The sequence below is a fragment of the Labrus bergylta genome, chromosome 13 (genome assembly GCF_963930695.1).
Source record: "Labrus bergylta chromosome 13, fLabBer1.1, whole genome shotgun sequence".
NCBI classification, from domain to species: Eukaryota; Metazoa; Chordata; class Actinopteri; order Labriformes; family Labridae; genus Labrus; species Labrus bergylta.
Window position 1 is genome coordinate 27948835 of NC_089207.1, and position 25683 is coordinate 27974517.

The 25683-nt window shown below is 38.3% G+C and overlaps 1 protein-coding gene across 4 annotated transcripts in view; it reads left to right on the forward strand.

Annotated features, from left to right (window-relative positions):
* The first annotated feature begins 6668 nt into the window (after positions 1 to 6668).
* Positions 6669 to 25683, forward strand: part of rapgef4a (Rap guanine nucleotide exchange factor 4a) — a 36251-nt gene continuing 17236 nt past the window's right edge. The window contains exons 1-5 of one of the 4 annotated variants that reach the window (XM_065962384.1): positions 6669 to 7289; positions 9742 to 9884; positions 10425 to 10513; positions 11339 to 11485; positions 23770 to 23842. In XM_065962384.1, the coding sequence (XP_065818456.1) occupies positions 7222 to 7289; positions 9742 to 9884; positions 10425 to 10513; positions 11339 to 11485; positions 23770 to 23842 (520 nt within the window). In that variant the 5' untranslated portion in view covers positions 6669 to 7221. Of the gene's footprint in view, positions 7290 to 9741; positions 9885 to 10424; positions 10514 to 11338; positions 11486 to 12613; positions 12718 to 17406; positions 17631 to 23769; positions 23843 to 25683 lie in introns of those variants that run through there. The other 3 variants (XM_065962385.1, XM_065962387.1, XM_065962386.1) reach the window with 3 other exon arrangements.

Here is a 25683-nt window from a genome sequence, read left to right on the forward strand (position 1 = left end):
CCTTTTTTTCTTTCTCCACAGCCCAGCGCAGACACACACACGAGGAGTTTGAGGAGAAAGGCGTGGGAAAGAGCTCAATGTACAGTAATGCTCACCTAGACCACTGTCGGGGCAAAAGTCCACACCAAGACAAAACAGCTCACTTCACTTCATAGGCTTAGGACATGTTATGCATGTTAAAAAGTATATTAACTTACTACTGTCCCACAAATGTTCTCACTGTGATTGCAACAATATTGTCTTTGCAGTGAAGTTTACAAATAAAGTTGAGCTTACCTGTCATGCAAGGAAAACTACACAGCTTGTAAAAAGTTAATCTAATCTATTCTTTGGCTCTGAATTGGGCCCTGGTGATGTCATCATGCTTATCTTGGCTTTAAACAGAGAGCCTGCGATGTTATCTGGAGTGTGCGGGTTGAAAGCAGTTGTCATTTAGGAGACATGAGGAATCTAATAAAAGAAGCCATTGAGTTGCATCATGGAAAAATTTAAGATCACATTTTGTGGTTGTATAAACATCCTGAGCACAACAATTGTGATTATTCTTTCGAAATATCACTCTGGGTCCCACAACTTAATTTAGGCATATACCAAATTTTCTGAGTGGAGATTATATGTACCTTTCTGAAACAACAGTTTCTTAACAGTTTCCCTAAAACTATACTTTTATGTAAATTAAACTGGTCACCTTATCACCAATAAAAATGAATAAATAATAATATAAAAGAAAACTGGGCAAACTGCCAACTGCCACAGCTCCCTTGAACCTTAGGAATCCCATGTTCCCTGGTTAACAGAATCATTGGCCTCTTAGAAGTCACTGTAACATGGCACAACATGAGAATGATGCACATTTAAGTAAGGTGTCCACTACAGCCCACCACATGTTTCCTCGACAACAGGTAATTCTGTTCATGACTTTTCACTCTGTTGAGGACATAGGCTGACTGATGATCCATGCTTCCCTTTTCAGGATAAAATGATACAGCCATGATCCCTTGTAAAGATATTACCTTATTTTTAACTTGTACTCTGTTCCAGTGAACTTGTAGTCATAAAAAGAGTGTTTATTTCCTTCCAACACCATTTTAATTTAACAACTCTTAGAGGCACTGGATGGGATTGACTTTCAAAACAGTTAAGTCAAAAGACCTTCTCACAGGATCACGTTTGACTACAAGAAAGCTGTATTTTACAGCAAATCAAGTCTGTGGAATTACACATATACACAGGCTTTATATAATAACACTAGAATAAAGTCTAACATATTAAGACAGACATAGGGGAGAAATGTTTCGACTGTAAAATATATTTAGGCAAATACAAGGCAGATTGGCCATACAATGAGGGCTCAATGTCAGGCTATACAATTTAGGTAAAATTTGTTTACTTTTATAGACTTATGTCTTCTAAAGATTTGCCCAAGCTTTGTCATGACTACAAATCACAATTAAATCTGTTCAGTATAGTGGCTCAGTGATATTTATGTCACATGGGCATTGGTCACCAGGGATTAAACAGTGATATATATCCTGCAAACATTTGCAATAGTGCCTTGTATTTGGGAACAAGCTCTAATTTTCTTTTTCTATTTTTGTAATTGTTGTTGGACTGATTTCACAGAACAGCTGAATACTTGGTATAGATAGGTAAAACTCTGAGAGCATGTTGGGTTTTTTTCATATGCCAAACACATTCAAAATCAGGTCCTCTCCTGAGAGAGCAACAACTGCCCAGCAACTGAGCCCTTATAAGTATATATGAGCCTGCTTGATTCACAAAATAAAGAGTCACTGTTTTCATTGAGATCAGCAACAGATAATGAATGAATGAAAGTGTGTGTAGATTTCCTCGGTGGCTGACAACCTAGATTTCAAAAATAGCATCCAATCAAACTAACATAGGAAATATAAGCCAGTTCAAGGGGGAGAACATTTTATTTTATCTCAAATCGTATGGATATACTTTATTTAAGTGTTTAACAAGCGGATGAACTGCTTTTAGATGCAATATTTAATAACATACTTATACATACAAAACTCTTGTGAATGAAGAAATCTTCCCTTTTTTAACATACAGTAGTTTATAACCATGTTTGAAATTAAAAAGGAGATTTATATAACAAAAAGGAGATTTATATAACAAAATGCAAGTAGGCTAGTAATAATTGATAAATGTGACTGCAGCAAGAGCCCACAGCAGATGGTTTTTAACTAGAAGGCATGTTGTGTGCATGACAATTTTTTCTGTTGCCTGAAGTGTAATCCCATCTACATTTTTAATTAAACAACACATGAAATATTTACCCCTCAATGCATGGATTTTTCTTACAGCGAGTATTAATTTGGACCCTTTTAGTATTATTAGATTCTCTTGAAAACAAACCAAATTAGTACTTGAATTTATTACACTTCAGCCCAAAGTATCAAAGTTGTAAATTAGTGTTTAAAACTGTCAGAGAGACATCACTGGAAAATGTCCAGTCCTCAGGCATTTCCTCTGCAGTTATCTGCCCTCACATTCCTATTGAGACGTGGTTATCTGATGTATGAAGTTTTATATTGCTCTGTGCAGCTTCTCACACAAACAAACTGTAGTTTTACTTACATAAAGTGTATCTTCAGTCAGTTTGTTTACACAGTACATTATGGATTTCTCTGTATTCATTTGTTTTCTGTTAATCTGCTGACCTCTGGTTCTAAGTGTAAATATGACCTCTCACACTGTGGGAGTGAAAAATCTGAAACATTTCAATTGTGGTGCACATCGTTTTAAACAACATTTCATTTGACTCTGGAATTTGAACCTGGTCTTTTAAGTGTGATTTATGTGTACAAAAACAAGTCCTACACACCAAAAGATTTTCACCACACAAAAAAAGTAAATCTTAGTTGTAGTTTCATCATGAGCACTCTGTATTTTACTGCATCTACCAAATATATTTTCAAATGCTCCTCAGCCTCTACAATTTTGATGTGTGTGCACATAAGGAGTCCATGTGTCCCTGTGTTTACCATTTTCAGCTTCCTGGATCATTTCCTAGCAACGCTGGGCCTGAAAAGCTGTATACACACAGTCAGTGGGCTTTCTCCCAGAGGTAACATGGCACACCGCAGCCGAGCCAGTGGTCCCATAGCAACCCCTGAAACAACATCCAGTGAAGAAGACGTACTACATGGAAACAGGAGCAGGTGAAGAGCAGGTCAGAGGAGTCAGTGGAACCTCTGAGACAATGTCTCAGAATGTATCCTGCAAGATGCAACTCAAAAAACCATACTTTTATCTACTCCTGTTTTTCACTTTTACTAAAAAGGTTGTGATTTTTAAACATTACAGTTTTTAGTTAGGGGCTTTTAATTAAGTTTAGAAATCCTGTAGCCTCTAAAAGTAATTGCATTTTTACTCTCAATATCTGACTTGTATTGTCATCTAACTTTCAAGAGTACAAAAAGATACCAAAAGTTGGTGGAACAGTCCTGCAGTGCAGGTTGATGTCTTCACACTTTGTTATGTGTTGCTCTGTTGCTGCTCTGAGTTGTTGGTATGCAGTGTTGCAGGAATGTATGTTTTGGGTGGTGCATGCCCCAGCCTGAGCTCAGCATGCATCCTTGTTGTTTATCTTTGTAGGAGTGGGGGAGATAATGTGAAGGGAAGGGTAAATGCTGCTCATTCAAAAGATGCTGCTGCACTCCTTCAAAATAAGAGTCTGTATTTTGACAATTGGAACAGTTGTTTGACATTATAATATTCACTTAATGGGGCGCTGATGGCCTAGCGGTTAAGTCATGCCCCATGTTCAGAGGCTGGATCAAGTCCATCCTGTGGCTTCACATGTCCTTCACATAGACTGTAAATATTCCTTCCCCACTCTCTTTCCCAACTTCCTGACACATCCACTGTCCTATCTAAATAAAGGCAAAAGCCCAAACATAAATCTTAAAAAGAAAAAAATATATATTCAACTTTTAAGTATACCTTTAATTCATGGGTTCAGTCAAAACCCTATTTTTTTTTCCAGGCACAGGACAGATAACTTATGCAAACAATGAAAGTGTAAAAATGTGTCACTCTGACAGGGTGTTTATACAAAATAGGATGCAAAATATTTCTTGGGAACTGCACAGAGCTTTCGGACATTTTCCCTCTTGATAATGACCAAAATAGCCTGCTTCAATGTCAGAATGAGGCCTTGGTTACAGTCCCAAACAGTCTTTGAAATGAATGCCAAAGCAGGAGAATCCTCCCTCTTCAATCTGAATGGGGGCACTGAATCACACGCTGCCCTGATATGATCATATGCTTACCTTTTAGAGAGATAATGCTGCCCTCTTGTGGTAGATATAAGTATATGATTTTAGAAATTGGTCAGAAAGTTACAAACCCTATCCTTGTAGCGATAACTTGCATCAACCCACATTCCAATAACTCTCTGGAGACTATATAAATTAAACTGAAAAATGTAGGTTTAGGCCTTTTCTCTCAAAGTGACAGAAAGAAATGCTTTATAGATTTTGCAAAACACTTAAAAGCACAAAGCATGTGACTGAAGTGTACTGCTCTTCTCCGATTCTAGTGGTTTAGAAAAACTTGATTCTGCTTTGATCACTGAAAACCAGTGTATCTATAATATATTTGATTTCCTTGAATCACAAAGGCACAATCAGAGCCTCCCCCCTGCTGTCACTCCCACGGGGTCTTTAAATAGAGAGCTGCCGCCACAAAACAACAATAATAATTTTAATAATGGCTTTTAAAGATTTCTTTATAAATATTTATGTACCATTTGAAATAGGACAGAATTGTATTTAATCATTTATCTTTTATCTTTATCTTTTAATCAGTGCTCAAAAATACATTTTGAGCATGCAAATGTAGGCTATTTTAACTTGATGGTCAGCACACAAACAAAAAGAGCTGCACATATGTGTAAATATGTTAAGCCAATCAGAGAACTTTAAATGTAAAGTTTGATCATTTTATGTGTCGTGGACAACTCCTAATGACCTCCATGTTATACAGCCTAAAACATTTCTATCAGGACGTGTGACCTGATTAAGGATAGTATTTGTTGTAAATAGCCATTAAAGTTGAGATAAAAACTTTCAACATTTAGTTTCAAAATGGATGAAAAAGAACAAATAATGCAAAAACATTAAAAAGTTTCATTTTCAAACATCCTCATCACGCCTGACATTTCAACTGCTGATTCTCTTTACTTCTGACTCAGTCTCAGTTTGTTGCCAAGGCAACTGAGAGACCAATGGCCCTTTCATTATATGGCCTCTTATTACAAAGCATAATTTTCTCAGGGCCATTGTGGAAATGTTCTCACTTTGGCGTAAGGAAAGCTGTCAGTTCTAACACAGAGTGCTGCACAGGCCGTTATAAGCAGCAATTTAATCATATGGATTAATGCAGGGAGTTCATGCTATTCTTGAGTCCCTGTAGGAATATGTTACCCATGAGTTATCATGTGAATGCTCATGATAATGTATATGTCACTATAGGCTACCCATGAACCCATGTCCTCTGGCTCCCCTTTAAACCCTGCAGCAGAAAAGTCGCTCCCTGCTGAATGTCCGCTCTGCCCAGGACACATGTACCTGTGTCCTCCACCTACACACTGCTGCCAAATGCTTCGTCACTGTATGTCGTCTTGACAACATAATATCCTCTAACAACCACAAAGTGCTACAGTGAGAGAGTAATTGGACATATTCTTCAAGTTTGTATTAATGAAAACTCCTGTCACGTTTTTCTAAACAGTGAACTGTGGGAGTGAGATGTATTTAGGAGGTGACAATAAAAGAGTTACCACAGAAGTCTGTATGAGCAACTAATGTGGGCAACATTTCACACTGTGAGTCTGAAGTGTAAAATATCAAAAATATTTTTAGTTATTTAGTGTGAAGTGAGTGAAAACTAAGATCAGGATCACAAATGCAAGTTTTTAAACCATTACTCAATCAAAGTCTTGATGCTATTTGATTTACTACATGTTTAGCTCACAATAAACCTCCATGAAGGTGTGGGGTAATGTGCTTAGTGTTACATGAGATGTTGTCAATGTGTATAATTTTTTCACTTTAAAAAGTAAGGTGGGTTAAAAATACAAAAAAAAAAGCACAATGGCATACACATAACCAAAGTTGTAGTTCTTTAGGTCAAGCTATGATTGTTTTTTTGGGTCTCAGGTGTATCATTGAATAGATAGATAGATAAAACAATAAAAAATAATTGAAAGTGTAGAGTTGATTTTTAAACTATTTATGTTCCTTTATTTTTGTAATGTTATTGAAAAACTTTTGTTAAAATAAAAATAAAATGTAGGCCTACCAACAGCCTTTTAAATTACTAAATTAATTAACTTAAACAGTTCGCTTTAGCCTATGCTATTAACTTCAGCTTTTGACTCCATTGCCGTAAATTAGGCACAGCAAAAAATGTAGCCTACAGGTCATTAAACTCGTTTATCATTTTGGTTTTTAAATGTTGCCAATTTGGGTACGGATGACCATCTTTCCTTGCTTCCGGTGTGGTATTGCCACTAGTCAGCGATGAATGTCCGGTCATATTGTCTTTACAGGTGCGTCACATCGTTTAAAAGTCTGACAGCCACTTGAGGGGGCGAGAATGGAGTTTGAAGTTTGTAGATGTGTGTTAAAGAAAAGAGCTAAAGAGTAGCCTTGTTACAGCTGTTGGGATATCTTCCACCGTGTCCGGTTTATTCCTCCTCCTCTTTTGCTCTCCTCATGGACTCTTTTAGTAGTGCATGATAGCCTACTTTCAGGACTACAAATGGAAACTAGAACACAACGCAAAATATAGATTTAGGTATTCATAGACAGAACCTAAGAAAAAAATAAAAACATTGGACTGGAAATGAAACAATGGGGAAAAAAGGTAGCACATTTAAAATGTCATTTTTTAAGTCTTGGAAAAAAAAGGTGACGTTCTTTCTCTTAACAAACTTGGCATTATGACTTCACATTCTTTGGAGCATATCTCTACCTCCAGTTCCCTCTTGTGTATTTTCTGTTCAAACTTCTCCTGGTCAGGTGAGCCCTGATCAGCAGCTTCAGCAGAGGGGCAGCACATCGTCTGTCAGACGGAGAATGACTGAAGGCACATCAGGTGCTGGTTTTGGTCCAGCCCTCTTCACCGCCGCAGCCTCAGCAGCAGCAGCAGCAGCAGCAGCAGGAGGAGAATCGGGATCTCAAGATGGTTGCAGCGCACAGTTCTTCGCATTCATCGGAATCTACGGAGTGGATTATTTGTCTGGATAAAAGGTACTGCATTTATGTAATTCAAGTGCGTTCACTGTCTCGGTTTAGGGCTCCATGTGAGCGCACATTCATATTTATTACCTACAGACGAGGATTTTATTTATTTTGGTGCTTCAGTGGCCGGATTAACGTTCATATCGGCTCCGTAGTTTAAATTGCCCACTGGAATTAATAAAACTTGATTCTTGTGAGGTTGAATAGGGGCATCATAAAAAGTGCCATGTTTTTAGTTTATTATATGGACACCGATATTAAGAACAGTGTCGACAGAGATCAGAGATATAGGCTATGGGAAGTATAGGAAGCAATGCTTCTAACTTTGGACAGCTGTTGGAAATGCTTTAAATATTCATAACTAAAAATACGTCATTCATATACTGCATAAGCAGTTTATCACTTACTCTTAATGTTGACAAGATCCTTTACAGATCATGTTATGGACGGTTCATACCTAAACTACTAAGAGAGTTGTCCAAAATCACATGGGGAGGTAAAACATTGTGCATGTACACCTGTCAGAAGGGATATTAAACCCTTTATTAGGTCATACTTAACAACAGGCTACTTTATTATGTAGTAACACATTATTGACACTGATCGGTCTAAAGAAAGGAGTAGCATAAGCCTACATTTGATTTCAGATGTGAATGAATCATCAATGTGCATTACCGCTAACAGGTGCAGTGTTGCACAACTGTTGTCTTCATGTCTGTCACCTGCTGCAAAGAACTACAATGTGTTCCATCATGCAACATGATATGCACCAGCATTGATTTATTTCATTGTGTGGATTTTTATGTACATGTAGAGCTTGAATTCAAATGCTTTAAATAACAAACAGTTTGCATGTTTGTCCTTAGTGTTATTGGGCACAGATCATATGTAAGTTTTTTGTGTGCACAGACTGAGGGGAGAAAGAAAGGGGGTCCAAAGTACATCAGCTATAAACAGCAAAAGTGACGCAGTGTGCCAGATGTGTTTGCACAGTAATATCTTCTGTCGCTGTAGAGCCCACCTGTTTGGTGCAAATTAAACCTATGACTCACATTTTCCTCTCAGATTCTGTAGCATGTTTGATTTTACTCGAGTTAAGCACAGAACTTTAGGGGGGTGCAAAATGAAGACATCACGCTGTGCACATTTCTGTATTGTAAATCAGAAGAAATGCTTCAATTAAGTTTGTCATCATTTAAAGTTTGAATAATGTTATAAGCTGCCTCATGATGAAAACATTCCTTCCATGCTTGGACTTGAAATCTTCACCTCACAAAAGCTTTTTTTTTTTTTTGGGCTTGCTTGATTACCAAACAGACACCTTGTCTTTGAAACTCCCACTCATCCCTTCCCTGCCTTGTTTTACTCGCTGCGCAGCATTTGATGTAGTGCTGAAATAATGCAGGGCTGTTAAGGGGATTTTAAATGTTTGATTTGAATGGGGATGGGATACCACAATCCAATCAGAGGAGCACAATACTGAGATACTTTAATGTAACCGCTGAAATGATTCCAGGGAACTCACCACAAAGAGCCATTTGCTTGCAAGCTGTTGCTCTGGTGAAAACCTCTTTATTGAACTCAGTAAATCATTTTCAGGAGCTGTGAACAAGCCCTTGTTTGCTTCTCTGAAGTATTGAAACGGTTGGTTTTCCTCTTTTAAAGGATGGATATGGATTCAAAGGTGATGTAAGCTACAGTACAACCACCCACATGTTACATCAGAGGCTTCAGATTCAGTGGAACAAATTTAGGGGCAGAGTAATGCAAGCAACAGAGGAGGGATACAACACCCTAAATTATGTGTGAGGACAGTTTATAGTTCACTCTCATTGTTACAGCTCAATGACATAAACAACAATGTACAGGCTAGTGTTTCAAAATAAACTTTGAGCAGTTCTAGCCTTGTGTGAATGTCCTCTTAGTGATGGTCCACCTGAAACAGGAGGTTCAAAGCAGCCAGCTTTTGAGTAGGAGCCAAAAAACTGTGTCAACTATCATTAAGAAGGACAATATCTGTTACACACACTAAGATTGGTTTTCCTCATAGTCCACTGCACAGCTCCTACATTGCACCTTTTGTACATTTTGTGTTTTTATAGTTAATATTTAACATTTTTAAATTCTATTTTATATATTGTAATAGCTTCTTAAACTGTATTATTTAAGTTGTTGTTAGTTCTGCTTTATTTCCTTGTTAACTGTTTAGCACCAATACACCAAGTCAAATTCCTTCTATGTGTAAATGTACTTGACAATAAAACCCGATTCTGATTCTGATTCTGATTCTGATCACCAACCTCAACAAAGCTTTGTGCTACTTTTTATTCATTTTGACGGTTCAGCTGTCTGAGATGCACTTGTGCTGCTCTTGCTGAATTAAAGCATGCAGCATGTTTAGTTACCAGTTTTATTTTAGTGGTTCCCTGTAAATGTCTCTTTGTTGCTTTTCTTCCTGCAGACCAGCAGAACGCTCAGGAGAAGATGTCGACATAATCCTGGCCCATCTGAAAAATGCCAAGGCCTTTGAGAAGTTCCACCCCAATCTGCTGCAGCAGATCTGCATGTGTGGATTTTATGAGTGCTTGGAGAAAGGCATCACCTGTAAGTCCAAATATGCATGCTGTATATCGGGCACATGGGACCTTTCTAAGGGCGCATTCACATATAAGCAATCTGTACCGGGCCTAAAATGCTCAAGCACGGTACACTTCCTTGGCCCTGGCACGCTTTCAAGAGGTTAGCTTCGGCATGGTACAGTTCATACACGAGCACAAACACGGGTACACGACTCAAAACAAGCCACAAAGTCAGTCAAGCAGCTGTGATATTCTTTGTTGTTCTCCGTTGTGCGGACGCAGACTCAACCCTTTTATTTTTAGCTTTGGGATGAAATCGCTTCACTTCCACGGAAACTGGAACTTTATGTATCCGTGGTTACACGTCTTCATAAATTCCCTCCACAATATGAGATAAATGTCTGTATATTGTTGGTGGCATATATTTTTTTGTAAACATCTCATCGTTTTGATCTGATACTTGTAAGATGCTTTGTTTTTAAAAAGACCATGTGAACACGCTGTCCATTTGTATATAAAGTCTATGATCAATGTTGCTTTTGAACGGTGCTTTGTGTTTCTAAAGTGTATCGTCAGGGAGACATTGGCACCAGCTGGTATGCCGTCCTGTCTGGTTCACTGGATGTCAAAGTTTCAGAGACCTCAAGTTATCAGGTTTGACTTATATGTTTTTTTCCAGAATAATGTGAAACCCTTAATTTCAACAAACAAATAGAACTCACTACTTTGTTTTGAATGGGAACAAACTATTATGTTGTGTGCTACCTTATTCAATTTGAGCTGCCTAAATCCAGACAGTCCTCTTAAGGTTATAATCTGAATATTTACTACTTGCACATAGCTCTTTTACTTGCACATAGCTCTGTATATATATATTTATTTCTCGTTTACTGCACATAGTTATGGTTACATCTGTTACATCTGTTAGTCCGATCACTGTCCACTTATATCTACTCCTTTATATTTTGTATTTTAAGTTAAGTTTAAGCTTTAAGTTGTATTAAATTGACACTTTATATTTAGGTTAAAATATTTCATCTACCTGCACTGTTGTTAATTTATTACTCTGTGTGCCTTTGAATTACCCCCCGGGGACAAATAAAGTTTTTTGAATTGAATTGTTACAACCTATTTGAAATCCATCAGCCATTCAAAATATTCCCATCTAACCTCAAGCTTATCTTTTTAGATGTGGGCTGAAAAGAGCATTTTGCTAATAACATTAGAGGAATTTACCAAAAAGGTTTTTAATACTGATGCTTTGTTCCCCTGCGTCAGTTTGTCTGTGCTCTGATTGGAGTGATTTCTTGCTGATTGGAGCGTATAATTAACCTTAAAGTGTTCAGGTGATTGTCTTTAACCTAGAGAGTGGTCTGATCAAGTACAACACAAAAAGCATTTTTTTCCCAGCAAACGACAAACGTTAGATTTCACAGTATTCTTGTTTGGCTGGGTGTTCCCCCCCTGTTTCTGTTCCAGGATGCTGTCACCATTTGCACACTGGGAACTGGCACAGCGTTTGGGGAGTCGATCCTGGATAACACTCCTCGACACGCCACTATTGTCACACGGGAATCCAGTGAGCTCCTACGCATCGAGCAGAGGGCGTTCAGGTCTTTGTGGGATGTGAGTACCTCTGTCTGCTCCATCTGTATCTTCATCAGCCCACAGCAATTCTCTGGTCACATTACAGTTTGTGACACAACAATGGAGATGAACTCATGTTGGGGTCTTGTATAAAGGGGGGTCTGAAAAGGCTGTCGGAGTCTGTTTTTTGCCTTTTTCTTTTCTTTAGTCCTACTTTCTTACCTTTCACTAAAGGGACATAAAATACCAGTTCACATATTTTCATTAAAAAAAAAGATCTACAAGGATTCATTTGATTATATTTCCTGGTCTGAAAATATTATGTTTACACATTTTTTTCAGCTCTGTTGCTTTTAATTTTTATATTTCAAGGAAATCTGAATGATGAAACAGGAATCATTTTATAGAAAAATAAATAAAACACCACCAGTTCGGGTTAAAATAATGCTATTGCTGTCCTCAACAACAGGAAAATGGTTTTGCACCAAAAATTGCATCTCTACCCCTCATCTCTATCCTTTAATTCCTGACCTAGATGAGGAGGTTGCTTAAATAAGAGAACAGCCACCTGTCTTAGTTTGTCCCTGCTGAAATTGAAATGCTAAATGTTGAAACGGTGACGAATTCAGCTCAGCCTAAGCCAAAGTGTAGGCGATGTACACTGTCATGGTGATTAGCTTTGGTTGATTCATGATTTTTAATGTTACCCACCCTGCAGGTTTAGCATAAGTGGTCCAGTAATGATACTGAACCGCTCTGCTTTTTGAGAATGTTTATGTGTGCAGGCATTTCTCAGAATTTAAGTCTATAAAGAGCCTGAGAGGTTTCTACCTTTTGACCACTAGATGGCAGTGCAGTGCTGTGGTCCTGTGTTTACCTATGACCTCATTGCGTGGACTATAATACAATAACTCACCACAAGTATAACTCAATTTGTGTAAGACGTACTACATAATAGTACCGATAAATATAAATGTGTCTCACAAACAAAACTGAAGACTGTCTTGCATGTTAGGTTGTGGGTGTCATGCTGTGTAGAGGCCCCCTCTCCTGTAGGACACCGCCTATGAGAGAAAGACTGCCCATTTCCTCTGGGACTGAAGGGCATGAGGGGCTTGTAAATGTTGAACCTCGCGTGTGTCTGTGTCAGGGTTCAGCCCAGCAGCAGTGTGACTGGATACTTAAGCCGATCTGGATGTTTGCTGACCATCAAGTGGAAGTACTACAAGGCTTCAGTTTAACCTCTGTCCTGGAGTCACCTCCTCATTCAGGTTTGTGAGGTGGATGTTTTGGTGTCTTATTCTACACACAGATTGTTTGTATCTGGTTCTCAGATCCCCTGGCTTTGGTTATTTTTTGACGTTATGACAGACAGTGAAGTTACTGTGTTAAGTTGTCATCTTGGCTCAGAATCATATGGGGCAGCTTCTTCTGGAATTTACCTGGCAGGGTCTTTAGAGGAAGCTCTTCAATCAAACACGAGGTGTGTTCACTGCGTGTTACTTTAATATAGTATATTTTTTTCAGACTGTTTTGTTGACGTATTTGGCAGAACAAATTTTTTATCTTGTGACATCTTTTCCATCTCACTTCCCCCCCTGGGCTTTATTAAACTATGCCGGAGTTTTTCCCACAGTGTTTTCACTGTATCATGTTAAAATGTTTTTTTCATGTTTGTTACTTAACTTGAATAGTGGACCTTCACTGTGCAAGATCTTATACTAGATTATGTTTTTTTACTGTTTATTTGTCTGGATGGAAAGTGTCTCAGTTTTTAACATTTCCTTAATTTAAATGTGGAAACTAATCATTGTTAAAATGCAGCTTAAACAAGTTTAAAAACTTGAAATATCAAGTGCATGTGATTTGGGATTTTTAAGTGAAGTTGAAGACGTGATTTTTCCAGCAATCAAACTGTGTAATTCTAGATCACCTGTCACATAAAAGTTTATACTGTATGTGACAGAAATGATAAGTCCAATATTGATCTCTTTAACCATGTTTACAGGGGAACTTCTCAGAAGTATGGCAGAGCATGCCAGCATGAGTGTCTATACATGGATCCTCTGCTGTTAGATCTGCTGAGCTAGCTTAACCTCAGAAGTTGGCTGAAGCTGTAACAAAAGGCCTCACATCGAGTTAAAAGTCACATAATCAGCCTATTGATGGATCATCGTTACTCTACCTGCTGGTATGTTACAACTTGATGCTGGAGCAACAGTTTCAACAACATTGTTCAGCCTGGTTGACGCTCATTTTAGTGCAGAACAACAGCTTCTGCTTGTTACTACAGGAAACCCTTTAACTTTAGTCTGTTTGTTCAGATGTGTCAGACTTCACACAGGTTTTACTAAAGCTGAAACACCTTTTGTAGTGCCTTAACAACCTAAAGCTGTATCAATGTCATTATTGCTTAAGGCTCTAAAAACCAGAGAAGCAGAGAGGTACTCCCAGCATCCATTGATGCCAGCTCGGATGTTGAAATTACAACCTAGACTGCTTTATTCAGAGGAGAAGCTCTGAGTCAAAGTTTTACACCTCAGCTCCTCCTCTCCTCCTCCTCCTCCTCTCTTCCTCTTCCTCTTCTTCCTCCTCCTCCTCCTCCTCTCTTCCTCCTCCTCCTCTTCTTCCTCCTCTTCTTCCTCCTCCTCCTCCTCTCTCCTCCTCCCCCTCCTTCTTATACTCCTCCTCATCCTCCGCCTCCTCTTCCTCCTCCTCTCTCCTCCTCCTCTTCCTCCTCCTCTCCTCCTCTCTCCTCCTCCTCCTCCTCTTCCTCCTCCTCTCTCCTCTCTCCTCCTCCTCCTCTTCCTCTTCCTCCTCCTCCTCCTCTTCTTCCTCCTCCTCCTCTCTCCTCCTCTTCCTCCTCCTCCTCTTCTTCCTCCTCTTCCTCCTCCTCCTCTTCCTCCTCCTCTTCCACCTCCTCTCTCCTCCTCCTCCTGATCCTTTTCCTCCTCCTCTCTCCTCGTCTTCCTCCTCTCTCCTCCTCCTCCTCTCTCCTCCTCTTCCTCCTCCTCTCTCCTCCTCCTCCTCTCTCCTCCTCCTCCTCTTCCTCCTCCTGATTCTCTTCCTCCTCCTCCTCTCTCCTCCTCCTCCTCCTCCTCCTCTTTTTACTCCTCTTCTTACTCCTCCTCCTCCTCCTCCTCCTCAAATTGAACCTGTAGCCATGCACTATTACAAACTGCGTCATAGTGATCACAGCATTGCCCTAATGAACCGGATAATTTAGTCATTGCATTTCATGTCGATTATTAAATCAACACATTTGTTCGTTTCTTGCTCTCTTCCTGCTTTTTACAGTTTTCTTACATTTCCTTTCCTGCTTGTGACTGTGGTGCTGTTGCATGGCAAGCACCGCTCTTACACGCAACTTTGATATATATTTTCTCATACTGCTGACTGATACAACTGCTGGGATCAGGCAGCCGTGTGCTGTTTGTTTAACAGAGCAGACATGAGCCGAGCTCAGCACACACGAGCATGCTGACCCTGGCTTAGATGGGCCTGATCATCAATTTACTCTTCTCTTTGTTTGGTGCTTCCGATGGGCGCTGAGATTGTGATAACACATTGTTTTTTTTAAGGCTGGTAACGTGGCTCTTTTATAGTCACTTCTTCAGCCTCCACGTGGCCTGCACAGAACCGCTCTCATTATACAACAGCTGTGGCATTTGTGGATTAAATGTGACAAATTACACATTTGAGCTTTTATTAGCATAAGTTGTGTGTATTTCTCATGCATGTTTAGACTCCAGGCGAATCTGATGGGTGCTAAGCAGAGGGGGGGGGGGGGGGGGGGGTGGAGTGTCAGCGGCCTGTAGAAGAAGCCTGTTGGGTAGAGAGCTGATGAACAGAAAGTGGCAGGGCTGCAGCGTGCCCTCTGGTAACTGTGGATAGGGTGCAGGGGGGGTAAAAAAAAAAAGGTTACATGGATCCTCTAGGGGTTCAGCATCTGGAAGAAAGAGCATGAAGTTGATAATAAACATTACTGATGTATTTCCTCAGCTCACAGAGCGGTTACATCAGCAACAAAAAAAATCTGATCTCTGACCTGCAAATAAAAACATGAATCATGACAAACTATAGATTTTTTTTGTATCACTTCAATGCGTGTCTGTTAACTTATAGATTTTAGATGAAATCATTCATCCGGAATTGAACCAGTTTTCTCTTGCTTTGTTTTTGTCTTATTGCTCCGTTGAACATGTATCTTCAGTTCCAACCACTGCATAGATGAGCTGACTAAACTGAATTCAAAACATAAAAACACTAAATCAATTTCAAATTTCAAATCAAATTTATTACCGGAAGAGAAAATTGGAATCTGTTTCCAGTATCTCTGCTTGCCCCAGTCCATCATAAAGACTTCTTAAATACATTTTATACATTTCTCTTTACTTACATGTTGTGTCTGTTCAATACAAGCCTTTATTCCATCAAATTTAAAATGACTGAATGTACAGTATATGGATCTGAAATAAGGCATTCTTTCTCTTGATGAAACTGTAGCAGTGAAGCTGTTCTGGTAAGTTTTGTTTGTCAGAAGCAACACTTTGAGGATTCAGTGACTGACATCTACATCTGCTCAGTCTTTGTTTCAGCCACATCCTTACACTTACAGACAGGTCCTGCTGTAAGATGCCTGCTTACCTATATGACCCCTTTTCTATCTTTTGCTTGTCTGATGAAATGAATCTAGAATTAAACAACAAAGTAAGGCTAATGAAACTAATCAAACAATTGTTTGTAATTTTCTCTATACTCCATGAGACAGCAGCAGGCATTAAACATGTGGCACTGCTTGTCTGTTATTCAAGTGAATGTATAAAACTATTAAAGTGTACTAGATTTGGTCAGATTGAAATGTGCTGTCAGACACAATTGAATATTTTCAGTATTTCATTCACTTTTATTGTCTGTTTTATTCACAAATATCAGTGTTGAAATGAAGAAGTGGGAGTGTGATCACTCTGCTTAAAAACATTTTTGTCATTTTTATTTACAGTGCACAAAGATTTTGATTATAAAAAGTTAAATCCCCTCACAGGGTCAGCACCCGTTGAGCTAAACATTTGACTTCATCCGGCTTCAAATTCACAATAAAAAATAAAATCTTTATAATTTAGTCACATGCAGCAACAAACAATCAAGCGAAGCTGCAAATCTAAAACATCTCAGACAATTACAACACCAATTATCACAGTGAGTATCCTTGAAACGATACAATATGATACATTTTATTGTCCGTTCAGGGAAATTTGTCTTGGGCTCAAAGTACTGCCAAACATTCAGCTGCTTCCACTAGAATCAATAAATAAAAAAACAATAGAACAACACATCCACATGTAAACAGAAAGGCACAGCACGGCAGAGTACATGTGATGAATAAGAGGAATCATGTTAATAGGTATATCAGGTGTACGTTACACAAGTTTGACTTATTTGTGCTATGAAACTTACTGGAGTTAGGCAACTGTCTAAACTGTTAATCATGTGATTAATTTCTTGGTTTGGGGGTCAGTGCAGCTCTGATAAGTAACAAGGTTAAAGATAAGACACCAGCTGCTCTCTGTCCTTGAGAAGAAGCAGCTCAGTGATAGGAACTTGATACTGCCGGGTGGTTCTAATGTCTGTACATTTCACAGATGGATTGGATCCACAAAGAAAATAAATCACCAATTCTGCTTGAGGACAGCGCCTTCCTCAAAAGTTATAATAGATGAAAGACTTTTTTTATATTTCTGATTTCTTTACATCCCTCTGAGACTGACCATTTTCTGGTTTAGCTCCTAGCCCAGCTAAAAATGAGCAGCTACTATTATGTGTGCAGATTAGCCAATGGGTGTGTGTGTGAGTGAGAGAGAGAGAGAGAGAGAGAGAGAGAGAGAGAGAGAGAGAGAGGGAGAAGGAGAGAGAGGGAGATGGAGCATGCTCTCCAGCTTGCTCAGTGACTGGAGTTGAGTAATCACCTAGCAACTGCTGCTCAGAAGAAGTGAGCAGCTGACTGGCACTCTGCTCGACTGACACAGTGTGCTCACTCTGCCTGCTGTCAGAGCAGCGTGCAGGCTGATGTAGCTGCTGGATCATGCTGGACCAGGCTGGATATGACCCATGACTGAGGGATAAGAGGGTTTGGAGGTCCCTCCCCTTCTTTTTAGGCTGCATTGGACACTAGTAGCATCTTAAGGTAATGTTTGACAAACTTTCCAACAATCCAACATGTTAGCTGCATCAGGAAAAACTTGATCATAAATGGTTGAATAAATGGTGGATAGAGTTTTGTGCTGAATTTTCTCGCTGACTATTGAGAGATTAAAAAACCACATTATTAAAATGAAATACTTCAGTCTATGTGTTTTTGTAGGAGCAGGTGTGATTTGGTAATATTTCCCCCTCAGTTGTTTTTCCCCAGTGGCCTGAAGTGTGCCTGTAAGAGTTCAGAATCATCACAGACTGCTTTGAGAACAGTTTGCACTATGAGTGTTATGTAATGTGGGGTGAACTGCTCAAAATACAGCAGTGCATTCATGCACATTGATGCACACAATGAAATGACTTACTGGAGCGTGAAAGACTGAGGTGACGCTCGAAGTGAGAATGCACTTGGATGATGTGTTTGTTATGACACAGATAGGACTGCACACACTTATAAGTAAAGCACTTTAATAGAGATACAAGATAGTATGTGCTACAGCTTGTATTTCCAGGTGACTTCATTGTTGTAGGAGTTTGGGGAAAAAAAAGCCATTATTAGTAGAGGACAGGGTTAAAGAATGTGCATGCGTTTGTCCTGCTGTGAACAGTGAAGTCAGTGTATGAGAGCTAATATGCACAACAGTTGACTGAGCTTCACTGGAGGAAAACAGAATGGCACATCTGTTATTGCAGACATTTCTAAAACCCCCCTCTTAAGTGAAGATAAACACCATGTGGTGATTAATGAGATGCTCATTTAAACTCATGTACACTCATGTACATCAAGTACTTAAACTATTTGAACTGAATATGGTTTTAAAAAACATTTCTTCTAGTGTGCAACAAAAATATATTTTTATTACATTTTTCCCTTTTCCTTAAGATTACAGCTCTGTGTAGATGCTTATGTTATGAGCATTTAAAAAAAATGTGAATAGGATTTTATTGGTTGAGACAGTGTTATTTAAAATATAATGTAATATTTGAAAAAATTACACATTAAAAAAATATATCTCTAAGGTGAGTCTTTGTACATACAAGACGACGAAGGAAAATAAAAAACATTCACTCACCAAGCTTAAAAAAAGAATTATGACTTTAATAAATTGTTTTAATACTTTCAGCAGTTAAAGAGTTTTTAGATTCTGGTTAATGTTGGACGAATGTAGCGTTTATTGTGAAGTGAATTTAGTGACTTGTTAGTGATTATGAAATATTTTTAATTTGCCAAAACTCTGATTAAGCCTACCAATCATTCTACATGCGTGAATGATTTCAGTAGTGTGGCAGAATTCTGATGATTTCAGTTTGCCTTGGTAAGTTGTCCTCGAGGTGGAGAAAAAAAAGACAAATAGTAAAAACATAATAAAAAGTTATTCCTGTTTTTTTTTTTTAATTTCCAAAGTATTTTTTTTTAATCTAAAATGTGCAGTTATTCCTGTAAGCCACAGTCTTTAAGATGCATGTTCTCCAACTTGTGAGGCATTTCTACAACCAATGAGAACGCTATATGTTAATGAAGCTGTGTGTCCACAGTGTGTTAGTGATACATTTTATGTCAGGTTGTAACCTTTCTTTTAAGATGCCTTTAGGGTCAAAGACTTAAGTGAGTTTTTATTCTTAGAGCTGTGGACTTAAAAGGATTTAGACTCCTTACATGTCTACCTGTCTCATCTAAAGGCATCATTCGTATTCTGCAAGTGTTTGTAACACTCCTCAGCTACTCAAACTAAATCCTCTTAAAGCAACAGATCATAATATCCTTTAATGTGATGGTATCAGATTAACAAACATATCCCTATCATTTGTAAGAAACTGGGTTTAATCACACACTACAACCTGACGGACTAAACCAAGGTGCTTGCTGTTCAGATATCAAAACTGATTGGTCAGAGCTGAATACATCGAGTGGTTGATCCATGCTCTAACATTGTAAGCACTGAAAACAACTTGGTCTTCCCTCTTTTACAAGAGATTGTAGTTCAGGACTTCTCTTCCCGAATTATATCAAGACTAGGGGGAAGTATCCGTACCAGTCACACCCAACTGTGGTTTAATGGTGAAATAAAGCGTTGTCATAAATATTTGAATGTGCATTTCTAAGGACCAAAGCAAGCACACCTAGCCCTTCTTTTTGTTATAGAATGCTTACACATCTTTATGTATTTATTATCCCACATAGTCACAGTTTGGTATATCTGCAGTTTTAATCTTTAACTGATGGGTGAAATGATTTAATGCTCTAATAATCCTCTGGGATTAAAAGGATAAAGGTTAATGTGTGAATAATCAGAAGACATCATTTAAAGGAATACTCCGACACTTCGGGAAATACACGACTTCTTCAATGGAAGATAGATACGTAACACTCTTTCATCTGTACAATAAAAAACATCTAACAGTCTGTTGGCTGATCTAAGCATGAACATAGGAACAGGACACAGCTATCCTGGCTCTCACTGAAGGTAAATGTTAAACAAGATAAAATATTTCAATGAATTGGCTGAGAGGCAGATTTTGTTACAACAGACTGGCCAGCTGTTTTTAGTGGTTTTGCTTAGCCCATCTAACCAGCTAAACTGCTAGCTTCATCTACAAACTCAGTGGATAAATACTCTTGGAACCAATCCTGTGTTTCATATTCACATGTTCTCCTTATCACAATGAAGTTATAATTCTAAATACTTCAGTCACATCCAAAGTCTTAAAGAACATTTCTATTAACACTGAGATGTTACGCTGATGATATGATCATGTATGATAGAGATTACAGACGTAATTATAAAAACATAAACTGTATTAAAAAAGGTTGAAACAAAGTAAAAATGGTGACAATTATTGAGACAGACAGGAGCAGGACAGCAGCTAATGATCACTTAAATTATTTATGAATCTACTACTTATATTCTTAATTCAATTTGATACATAAAATAGTCTCCTACATCATCACCTCCAATGTCTTGTACCTTCAGACGAGAAACTCATGATATTTAATAAAGATTAACACAGCAACCCCCTCCCAATGAAAGGCAACTTTGGTTTGATAAATGTTCTATTGACCATTTATTCAATTTCCCTCAAACTTATGCACAGCCAAAAAAAATATTGATTCACATGTGAAAAGTCGGCCACTTAGTAGTTAGTTGGAGGTTGTAAAAAAACAAAACAAGGCTCCATATGGATACAAATGTATTGTGTGATATACAAGTCAGAGACATCATTACTAACAAAATAGAAACTGAGTGCTTTTCACACACCTGACAATAGTGCTTATCCTCCTCTAAAACAACACCCCCACCCTGCACTGTGGATGCAATCCCTCAGGGAGCGCAGCTTTATTGGCTCTGAGGGGTTGAGTTCATTTGTTCATGTGCTGCTCGGTTTAAGTGCTCCTCCCTAATCCTCAAATCCTTTAATTGTCAACAAAGACTGATAGGCTCTGAATGCTTACATTAACTTTGAATAATTCAGTCTGGTGTTTGAATGTGTACAAAATCCCCTCCACAAAAGAAACATTTTCATAATCTGAGTGTTAGTTGACGCTCATGCTTATCTGCTAGTATCTTAATGAGCAGCATGAAGAAAGACAATCCTCATTTTGGTCAAACAAGCGGTGTAAATGTGACATTTCTAACCGTCTTCTTGTTGCAGGGAAAAAAGCTGTGTCCCCCCTTAAGGGTTGCTAAAGTGATTAAGTGACTTCAGAGGGTGAAATTGAATTTAAAACATGACCTCTGAGAGCACATTACCACACAGGACCAAATGGCTCTATAGCTCTAGCTGTCGTTGAGTCTTCTCTGAGCAGAAGATAGGACGTTAGAGAAAGTAGGCCAGTGACTAAGTGGTCCGAAATCAGCTTTTTATTGACTTTATATGTAGTTGCTTTGGCACGTAATTCGTTTTGTTTGTCCTTTACCACATATGAATCATGAACCATCAATCTACTTGACAATTTGTTTAAAGCTTCTTTGAAAGTAAGAAAAATACAAACCAGCTTGCAGAGCATTGGGCGGGTTTTTCATTTTCACGAGTTGTACCTTAATACCACCTTAGAACTACATGGGAATAGTTTTCTGTGTTTTTCAGTGAGCAAAAGAGATGAACAACTTGATCATTAGAGGATCATGTTGTCAAGATGTTCAGTTTTTGCACTGAAGAAATATTATGAGTAATTCTCATTAGTAGAAATAACTCGTCCTGTATTGTGTATTTTGTAAAGAGAAAGACATACGGCTTTAGTTTGCTAACATTCAAAGCATATTGCAAAACATTGGTTGATAATAATTAGCTAAAGGTCAACATCTATTATTGCAAAAATAGCAATTATTTTAATGCATTTTCTAGCTAATATAGCTAGAATCTTTCTTAAACGCTGCTTTGATTCTAAGCTAACTTCATTTTGAATAGCTACTAGCTTACTAGCTATTATCCAACCCAGACTAACAGTGGTGCTTTAATTTACACAGAATTATATACAAATTATTTATCTTTACCCAAAATGCATTCTTATTACGTGTTTCTGGAGCAATGATGCCTTTAAATTGGATTCAATTTACTTCATAAACCATAGTGAAAAAAAATCTAACAAAATAAACACAGCACCACATGATTATTTTCTTTTTTATGGTGGAGTGAGTTTATTTCCTTTATCGGACACATTTTTCTCTTCAGTTTTGAAATTGTTCCCCATTTGTAGTGGTTCTATTGCGTTCAGGTTCAACCAATGATGTTGTGTTGCAGTACTTTTTCACGGCTCATTGGCCATGGTTGGCTTGACCTCTTCCTACAGCATCATGAAAGAAAAACATGACATTTACAAGAGTGCATGGGTGCAGTATGATGGTCATTACATAACGTCGTTGATACTGCAGGGTACAGATATGATATAATGCATGTACAGCTGTAATGTGATGCTTTAAAGAGATAGTACTTTATTGCTTATTGAAGTATTTAATGTGACAAATGCATGATAGAAGCAAGTAAAAGTAAGGGAAAAGATTCAGGATAGACAGAAGAGGAATGGAGCCAGAGTTAACAGGTTCATTGGACATATGTACACAAAGTAAAATTAGGTGGAGTTCAAACAAAATATCCAAGTTTTAAAGGAGGATTGTGCGACTTATTGATCCAGTAAATGTCGCCCTTGCGCACCACCATTAAACCAAAACAAACTGCTGTATGGCCACACCTCCAACCACTCTTCACTCACATTCACACAAAGGAGTTATCAATTAGAACGCACCATAATGAAGCAGCATTAAGGGCAACCTGTCAGTGGTTATCAGTCCATTGCACAATCAATTTCTGCTTCTACATTGCTTTATATTTTGATAATCTATGAACACCATTCTCCCTCAGATGAGAGTTAAATTTGATATAAGTTGGAGTCGTGTTTTTGGTCTATTTAGAGGTATTGTATACACCAACGGTTGTCTTTGATTAGGATGACATATCAGAATCCACAACATGTAGAGCTCTGTATGAGCAGTTATAACATTGGAGCAAGACAATCGGCCAAAATATCAGTCATCTAGGGGGTACCATCTGTGAATGTCGGCTGTTGAGGTACATTTTCACACACTAGACCACAGGACATCAGCATGATCTCACATCACCAGAGGCGCTATTTGTCAATAGTCAAGGTTAGGCAACTGCTTGGGGCCCCAGGCCAGTAGGGGGCACCCGAGGGCTGACAAACTTTAAACCACAGCAGTGGCTCAAAATGTGCAAATTTTGCAATGACAGTAGGATACCTCCTTAAAGGGGGCCCTGTCTGACAGCTCTCGCTCTCATTTGAAAACCAACCTTTGTCGATGAGAGTCACCGAAGCAAAATAGAGAGAAGTGATCCATCTGGGAGTAAAAAAAAAGAAAGAGAGGAAGAGGAGAAAGCATCGGGACACTGGCAGACATAACGGTGATGAATGTGGGTCGGAGGGGCCCCCAATGAATTTTTGCCTCGGGCCCCAACAGACTCTAGAATCGCCACTGCACATCACCAAGTTGATCAGGTTGACCAGGCAGAGGGAGAAATATGGCTTTACCAAATCTTCACACTGCTACTCACTCTGCTATGCTACCTTTCCACTGTTCTGACTGATCTGTTTATTTGTGTTTTTTGTTTTTTTATAGAGATATCATCAGTGCATGGCTGGACTGCTCACCCCACCCTATGGTGCGATGGAAAGTGGTTGTAGTGCTGACAGTAAGTTGCCTTCAGTTACTGATTATCCGTTTGACTGTTGTTTAGGTGCAGTGAACATTGTATGATTAAGTCAAAGCTTCTGTGATTGCTTATTACACACATCAAATGGTTAAGGTTGTTATAGATTTGAATCTATTCAAATATTTCAGTGTTACTCATAGAAACTGCCTTAATCACTGACTTTTGGTTAGAAAAGTACAAAAAAAATAATTTCCTGATCTTTAATTGACAGAGATAAAAGGTATTTTAAGGGGCTGTCAGGAAAGGTGGATTCTTTTGTCTAAACATTTGTAATATACGTTGATTCATATTTGATCACAACAAGAACTTTAAGACAGCAGCTTTATTGAATGATGTTTTATTATCTTTATGCAGTTTAATACGACACACAATCCTGTTTTAAAGAATATTTGATGTGTTTTTTTCCCTGCCTAACTCCTTTATTAGATCTCTGTCTAATGTGATAAAGCCTGATACTTTCATATGATTTACTGTTGTGGGTAAACTCAATATAGACTCAGCTTTGCTTATACAGAGCACTTAACTTTCTTTAAAGTCATGTACCATAAAAAATGATGAGCAGCAGTGAGCAGTGAAGAAATCCAGAGTCAGTTGGCTTACTGGCAGAGGGTTGATTGTTGTTCTTTTGTTTCATAAATGATGCATACATTATAAATGAAGTGACACTTGTTTTTTTTGTTCTCAACAAAGAGCTCTTTTTTAAGGACTTTGCTATCTTAAACTAAACTTGTCTGTGGTTTTTACTACTGGAGTATTTTTAGGTGTGTTTAAAAGTTGATGATTCTGCTTTGCTGTTACGTGCAGCACTGTTAGCGCCGAGTGTTTTACAGTATAGTACTTCAGGGATTTACAGTATCCACTCTATGCATGAATACACCAAGACTGTAATCATACAAGCATGAAGCAGCTGGAGGCTGATGTATTCTACTGTACAGAGCATCAGCAGCAGCCCAGTGGTTGTTACTGCGGTCAATGAATTAAACATGTTTGAAATGGTTTTCTTTTGTACAACAACTGTGCCGTTAAAGCTCAGGTTGAGCTTTTAATGTCATCATTTTTTCCATCACTCCATTCATGCATTCAGTAACACTCCAGCTAAGCATGAAACATCTTCTTCTTTTTTCTTGTTAAACCAAAGTGAAATACTAAGCTCCAGGCCCTGACACGCAAACAAAACATGATCTTTGTTTTTTTTACATTAAGTTTGTTTTGGATTCATGCCTGACATGCTTACTGAATGCTGTCAGAGAGGCTGAACACTGAATTCATATTCATGTGATCAAACGAATGTGACACTTAAAAAAGTGGTGTGATATCACCAGCACATGAGCAGCACCACACATAAAATGATGGACAGATGTGTGTTAACTTTAAAAAAAAAAAAACATTACCTAGAAATGCAATCCAGAGTGTGCGTGTGATGATGTTACACATTGGAATGATACTTGAATTTGCTATAATCAAAACATATCTAGAATTAAAGCTCTTAAAAGCAGACCATGCTCTTAGAGCTCAGGACTGAACACAATGAACGATGAGTTGGTATGATAGTAGCAAAACATCAAGATATTAACCTCAAACATTGTTGGTGGTGACCAAAAGCAGAGCACAAAGGAAAGTGAACAATGAACTAACTTTCATCATGTGGTTTAAAACATGACACCAACATAAACAGTTGTGTGTAACTGTTGGATGAGTAAATAAACAATTATTTGCAAACAAGAAATTATTGTATGCAACTTGTTTGTGCTGCTCTAATGTGTCCAAAAAATTAGGTTATTCCAGGTGTAATGTGAAAAATGGATATATGTAATGTGTAA